Source organism: Carassius auratus, unplaced genomic scaffold, assembly GCF_003368295.1.
Source record: "Carassius auratus strain Wakin unplaced genomic scaffold, ASM336829v1 scaf_tig00024646, whole genome shotgun sequence".
Taxonomy (NCBI): Eukaryota; Metazoa; Chordata; class Actinopteri; order Cypriniformes; family Cyprinidae; genus Carassius; species Carassius auratus.
Window position 1 is genome coordinate 8,861 of NW_020525366.1, and position 7,505 is coordinate 16,365.

The window sequence follows — 7,505 nt, forward strand, 5'->3', positions numbered from 1 at the left end:
GAGGAAAGGTGAGATCAAGACTTGTCCTGAAAATGCATGATAACTAAATACATTGTGTAATATGAAATATAGTACGATGTATGTTTATTTTAGTGGTTTAGTTATTTTTTGTAATAGGGTTTTATTTACTTCTCGATTGTATTTGAGTTTGCTTCTAAACCTGTGTCATTTGATGATTTGTTGCAATAATGAAAACAAATTGTATATATAAAATTGACTATTAAATATAATTTTGTTATTTTTCATATAATAGTACTTTAGGTTCTACAAAGTAATCAAGACAACCGAGTCAGTGGTAGTTTCCCTATCATAGGTCACTTCGATGCTGCGGTGACGTCACCACGTATGGGAACACCTCTGGTGTGACGAATGTCTGAAGCCCTATACCATCCCGCCAATCCTATTGGCCAAATGGCGCATAGCACCACCCTGCGCATGCGCGCGCATGATATACCTGGGTGCAGCGCGCCATTTCGCTCAGATTTCATTCCTTCAGGAATAGCGAATCATCTGTGCCCTATCATCTCGCGTTCTCCAGCGATTTTCTTCGAGCAGTGTTAACTCCTCTTTCGCGGACGCGATGAGTCAACGAAAGGTAAGAGCCGTATATGGGTTTATCACAGGGAGGCACTCATGAGAGATTCGTTTGCAGCCTCTCTCATGTTCTCTCTGTGATAGCCTACGGCTATGGTAAAATAAGAAAAGTATCCGCGCTCTGGAGTCTATTTCTTCAGTCGCCTCGCGTCTAACCCCCACCGTTTGTGTTCGGAAGAGACAGGATTGAACTAGTTAACTGGTAATATGTTGCATTCGCTACAGGATGTCAGTCACGACTCAGGGAGACAGCATCAGGTTGATGTAGGTTTACTTGGATGTTTATGAGTCAGAATCAGCAATCAGCACGGTATGGCATAAAGGTATTTCTTTCTGTGGTTCCAATATATACAATTGGATATATATGGATGTGGTTCTACAATGAGCAGAAAGAAGGAATAATTACTAACTGTAATATTATCATCCCAAATAGTACAGTATTATGCTCACACACTAAGACATTAGAACAATATTAAACTAACATTAGGATAATATATATTCGCAACAGAACAGCAATCCGCTTTATGAAGTAGTCAACTGCAGCCATTGATTACAATTACAGAATGAATAGTCACCATGAATAATCACTTAATGCTTGACAAACTTCGTACAAATGATGTATTTCACTACCAGTCAAGATTAGCTTAGCATTAGGATGAATCGTCACATATCACGGCATTAAACAGTGACTAGGCACAATCTCAAAGTAACATTAATAATAAACAGTGCACTTACATATCGTCATTGACGCACATCAACTAAAACCACTCAGGAATAATCAGAACAGGTGAGTTTAGCAGGAATCAAGCGCTAACAGTCCACATCTGACCGGAGCTTAAGGTAATTTCCTCCTAACGCAATCGCAGCTACGGCTGATGCAACACTTGCAGTGAACGAAAGTGAGGGTATACTGCCACGTACTGGACATAGTAGGTAATGCTTCCGAATTAACTATATACATGCTTGATTTCTTGAGGGCCTTTTGTACAGCCGCCCCCAAATTTAGGCACTAAATTTGTCCCTGATAAATGGCCCACAGTTATGAGGTATCTGTGTCATCAGGAATGGCAGGAAGTACAATCATCCTTGAAACTGGTCTGGTATAAGTCCGTCCCTTGATGAGCACCTCCGCAGTTCTGATATGCCCATCTGAACTTGGCATGACATTGGTGACCTTTCCGATCAACCACATAGCTCTAGGCAATTGGGGGTCTACCAGCATAACAACGTTTCCAATGGCAATGTCCTCGACATCCTTCTGCCATTTAGATCGAGTTTGCAGATTGGGTAGATAGTACTTGATGAACGCAGACCAGAATAAGTCAGTGAGGATCTGACTGTGGCGCCATCGTTTCCGACTGATCATTTCGCTTTGAGGATATACAACTTGTGGGAGAGAGCCGTCAAGCCGCCCCATGAGAAGGTGATTCGGGGTAACAGGATCAATATCTGAAACATCCGAGGATAGGTATCCAAGAGGCTTGGAGTTCAGTATTCCCTCTACCTCAGTTAACACTGTCCTGAGGACTTCCTCTGTAACAGATTGAGCACCCACAGAAGCATACAAAGCTGATTTAACAGATCGTATCTCCCGTTCCCATGCTCCTCCGAAATGAGGGGCTCCAGGTGGGTTGAAGCGGAAGTGAACTTTCTGCTTCGCTAACTGTAGCTGTAACTCAGGTGACATACTTTTGAAGGCTTCATGCAATTCTCTTTCCCCGCCTTTAAAATTAGTCCCTTGATCAGACCAAAGTTCGAAGGGTGTTCCTCTACGTGCCGCAAACCTCCTAAATGCCATAAGGAAGGAATCAGAGTCAATACTTGCTAGTATGTCTAAGTAGATGCATCTGGTTGTCAAACACTTCCAAATTATTCCCCATCTTTTCTCCACTCTCCGTCCAATCTTTACTGAGAAGGGCCCAAAGCAATCCATTCCTGTGGAATAAAATGCAGGCTTAAATAATTGAAGTCGAGCTACAGGTAAGTCTGACATTTGTGGGATTTTTGGGCTGGCTCTCCATCTCCGACAGTCAGTGCATCGAAACTGGTGATTGCGGATGGCCTCTCTGCCACGCAGAATCCAAAACTTCCTTCTGACTTCAGCCAGGACTCTCTCTGGGCCAGGATGTTTCAACTGGTGGTCATAATCTTGAATGATGAGCTTGGTAAGGGCATGACTAGGGTCAAGGACAATTGGGTGCTTAGTTGCTATGTCGAGTGCTTCGGCTCGTCGAAGTCTTCCCCCCACTCGAATAACATCCATCTCTTCATCCAGCTCTGGACTCAAGGTGAGTAGTTTACTGTTAGAAGGGAGAGGTTTACCTTGTTTCAGGCATTGGAAGTCATCAAAGAAGCTATCCAGCTGAGATGCTCTCCACTGAAGGATTTCTGCTTGTAGGAAGTCTCCAGCTGTCAGTGGTTCTTCATTTGCCACCCCATGGACACATCGTGCAGTAGCTTCCAGTAATTCTCTGTAAGTTGTAAACTGGCTGGCATCAGGAATTTCTGCTTTGGAGGTCACTACATTTAGGGCGCAAAATGTTGACTTGCGTAACTCTGAGTCATCTTTCAGACAGCTGGCAGCAGGGCTCTTTGGCCAGTGATCAGAGTGCATTAAAAGGAACGGGGGTCCATTGCTCCATCTGTTTGGAGTGGCTAGGTCCTCAAGCGATTTTCCCTTTGTTAGATCATCCGCAGGATTCAGAGCAGAGTCCACGTACCTCCAATCCTGTGGATTTGTAGTTTCTTGTATCTCTGCAACCCTGGTGCCAACAAAGACTTTGAACCGGCAGGACTCTGACTGCAACCAATTAAGTACTGTGGTGGAATCGGACCACAAGGTAATCCTGTGATATTCAAGTGTAAGTTCTTTCCTTAGCATCTCTGCTAACTGAGCTCCACAGAGTGCGGCACAGAGTTCAAGTCTGGGAACTGATAACTGTTTCTTGGGTGCAACTCTGGAGCGTGCGATTAGGAATGCTAACTGTACCTTGCCTTGACTGTTCTCTGTTCTCAGGTATGACACTGCACCATAGGCCCTTTCTGATGCATCACAGAACACATGTATCTCTCTCCTTACAGAATCATTGTCCATTTCTGGAGTCACATAGCATCTAGGAAAGGTAATGGAGGAAAGAGACTTAAGTTCAGCCTCCCACTGTAGCCAGCTCTGCAAAAGTTCATCAGGAAATAGAGGATCGTCCCATTCTCTCGGCTTAGCCCACAGTTTCTGAACTAAAATTTTCGCTCTGGTCGTGTAGGGGAGAATGAAGCCCAATGGGTCATATTGACTGGCGAGAACCCGATATAAATTGCGCATTGTGGGTAGTCCATACTCTAAAGGACGGTGCTTGTACCTAAGAGTGTCTGTGGGACAGTGCCAGTGCAGACCCAGAGTGGATTCAGGAACTTCAGTTTCCCTTTGTGACAACCACAGTTCGGTACTGGCAGACTGAGCTTCCTTAGGTAGATGGCTTACTACTCCAGGTTGGTTTGAAGCCCACTGCCGGATGTTAAATCCTCCACTTGCCAGTAGCTTTCTGAGTCGGTCAATCAGCCCTCTGGCCTCATAGGCTGTGTTCAGGCTCTGAAGACAGTTGTCAACATAGAAACTCCTTTGAATAGTGAATTGCAGGTCATCACTCGACTCCGTGTTGTCAAGGACATGTTTATGCAGGGCATAGGAAGCGCAGCAAGGGCTGCAAGTAGTGCCGAATGGGAGCACCTGCCATTCATAGATGTCCGGTTCTCTGTCTCGTTCCATATCTCTCCAAAGGAATCGCAGGATAGGTCTGTCCTGTTCCAGAAGTCTAACTTGATGGAACATTCCTTTCACGTCCCCACTCACCGCTACAGAATGCTCTCTGAATCTTATCAGGACTCCAAGGAGGGACGGACCTAGTACTGGGCCAGGTAGAAGGGACTCATTTAGGTTCATTCCCTTGTACTGGAACGAGCAGTTGAATACCAGTCGATTTTTGTCATTGTGCATGACCATATGATGTGGTATGAACCACCGCTCAAGGCTCTGTGGTGGTTTGTCTGGATCGAGTTTGGCCACATAACCTTCCTCCAACAATTTCTTGATCTCCGCAGAATAGGTAGCTGCTCGTTCTGGGTCTTTCAAGAGATGCCTTTCAGTTCTACGAAGGAGTGGCATTACTGCTTCTTCGGAGGCGTTAAGACAAGCCATACTGGATTTACGCAACAGTGGGGTGGCATACCTCTGAATGCCATTCACGTCAACTCTCACAGTTCCTTTGTTCAGGATTTCAAGGGCCGCCTGATCCTCTCTGGAGCGAGTGACCTGTTTCTCATTACGATAGGGGAGAATGTCCAGTTCCCATAGCTTTGTGACATTTCTCATCAGCTCTGTATGCTTGGGTGACAAAGAGGTGAAAAGGACCTGCTGAGGATGAAGAGGATTCAGAAGAAGCTTCACTGGGCCCTGTAGTGTCCAACCCAGTCTTGTTTTGATGGCGGCTGGCCCGCCAGGTGGTCCCAGGTTAACTGGCTCGATTGGAGTGATTAGATGAGGCTGATCAGCACCAATTAGCAAGAGTGGGTGAATCTTCTCAAAGGACTGGATAGGAAGTCCCTTTAGGTGTTTGTACTTACTTACAAGGGCCTCCATAGGATAGGATTGTTGAGCTAACCCTAGGTGATTGGCTGTGAAGGCTTGCTTGATATGGTATGTCTTATGTGGTTGCGCCACTGGAGAGATGCTGAATGAAACCTTTGAGCCTTGCAGTTGCGACACTTTCTGATGGATGGTTCTAATGGATAGCTTCTCCTCTTCCCCTTTCAGATTCAGTTTCTGGGCTGCAGCAAACAATAAGATGGTGGCGTTCTGATCCATCGTCTAGGATGGCATAAGTGTCCAAGGTGCGGTTATTATATTTCAGCAGAACTCTGACTACCTTGAGCAGAACCCGGCTATCTGTTCCAGGTTTGTCCAGGTATAATGTTTCCGCAGTGGAACTTGATGCTGGGGAATTATCTTTGACTGACTTGTAATTGATGTCATGGAGTATCAGCAAATGTTTCCCTCTTACACTTGTTACAGGGTTTCTTCAGGTTGCACTGTGCAGATAAATGTGCCCTTCCACACTTCCAACAGCGTTTGTTAGTCTGAATCCATTGCTTCACTTGTTCGGTCGTGAGCTGCTGGAAGTTGACGCACTGACTAAGGAAATGGTCTGCATTCTCACAATAGGGACAATAAGCTTTAATTTTCACCTTGTTCTCTGGCAAAGTGGCAGGTTTGATTGGGGAGGAAGTTGTATTTGTGGCAGGGCTGCCTGCTCCATGCAGTACAGTAGCTGGTCTTGACCTTAGCTCTTTGTGTTTATCAAACCTTTGCTTTGGCCAGCCTTTCATCTGAATGTTTCCCACCACATCACTACTTTGACACCATGATTCAGCTTGCAACCATTTGGAGAACTCTGGAAGTGTAAAGCTTGAGGATTGACTAGGCAGCATTTGTCTCCTGAAAGCAGCTCTTAAATCAGGTGGCAGCTTAGTCAGCAGACGAACCACATGAGAACCGCACGTCAATTCGCATCACCTTCTGGTCCCAGGGATTTCAGCAGTCCTACCAGGGCTTGAACTTGTAATGCAAACCTTTCGAAGGCTTCAGGGTCTCCTGGAAGAACATCTGGTGCATCCATTACTCGAGCAATCTTACTCAAAGCAAGTTGGTGAGGCTTACCAAATTTCTCTGTCAAGGCAGCCATTGTCTCTGTATAAGGATATGGAGAGTTAAGGAAAGAATCCGCAATTAGTCTTGCCTCTTCCAGTTGCAGATGGTCCACCAAGATCTGGAACTTGAACAACTCTGACGCATCTTCAGGTAGCAGATTGTGGAGCGCAAGCTTCTGGCGAGCAAACTCGCTTGGATCTTTATGCACCAGGTAGGGTATACTGGGCTTAGGACCACGGTATTCTGCAGCTTGACTCTTTTAGCTGAATGGAAGGCTGCTCTGCCCAAGAAGGCTTGGGTTTCTGAGTAGGTAGGGGCACTGAGTGAGGGTACATATCGAGCTTTGATCTCGGCGCAGGCACGTAGCCGCTCTGGAATCTGTCAAATGGCCCATAAACTCGGTCAGCAGCATATTGTTGGTCAGGGTATTCATAATGCACAGGAGGTGGCTCTTTATAAGGCTGTGCTGGTCTGGGTGGTGATCTGCTAGGGGTGCCATGCTTTGATGCAACTTCTTCTTTCATTAGCTGTAACTGACCCATCATTTTGTCAATCAAAACCATCATGCTTTGTGGCTCAGTCAGGGAGGCTCTCTGCTGCTGAGGTGGGTAACTTGGGTCATTAGCACCATGACTCACAATATAATGTGAATAATGCGGAGTCCTAGCTGGCAGTGAATAAGGATCAGGGGAACCCACATATGAAGGAGAAGCATGCGAGTCAAGCGAAGCACCCTTTCCATACAAGGTAGGTGGAGCACTGGTACTTATTTGAACCTTGAGTGGACTGTAGGGGGCATACTGGTCGTTAGCGGTCTGTTCATGGAAGGGAGTAGAAGCTTCAGGTAGCTTTCTAGTAGCAGTGCGATACTGGGAGGCTCCGAAGGACTGAGCTCTTGAATCTGGAAGGCAGGGATATGAAGTTGAATCTGATGATGGGTTTGCTTCTTTAGCTGGGGTAACGATGTGCCATCTGTTGTATACCTCCTCTGCTCTCACTGAATTCCTGGTTTTTGTCTGTGCTCATACCGTGCTGTGCTTAAAGTATAAGGATGTTTGTTATGTGGATGATAACCTCCATAGTTCACTTCAAAATCATCAAAGCAGGCAGGGTGACGTGTCTGGCGTTTTGGCGTTACGGCCTCTGGATCAGTTCCTCTCTGATGCTCATCAACCATGCTGTCACTGTAGCAAATCACATCCGGCTCGAA

General features: G+C 45.9%; 1 protein-coding gene across 1 annotated transcript; it reads right to left on the reverse strand.

Moving 5' to 3' along the window:
- Positions 1-850: 850 nt before the first annotated feature.
- On the reverse strand, positions 851-5,429 carry LOC113078209 (uncharacterized). The gene is made up of 2 exons (XM_026250514.1): positions 1,330-5,429; positions 851-970 (listed from the first exon to the last, which is right to left on the reverse strand). The coding sequence occupies exon 1, from the start codon at positions 5,225-5,227 to the stop codon at positions 1,634-1,636; it is 3,594 nt and encodes a 1,197-aa protein (XP_026106299.1). The 5' UTR covers positions 5,228-5,429; the 3' UTR covers positions 851-970; positions 1,330-1,633.
- Positions 5,430-7,505: the final 2,076 nt, after the last annotated feature.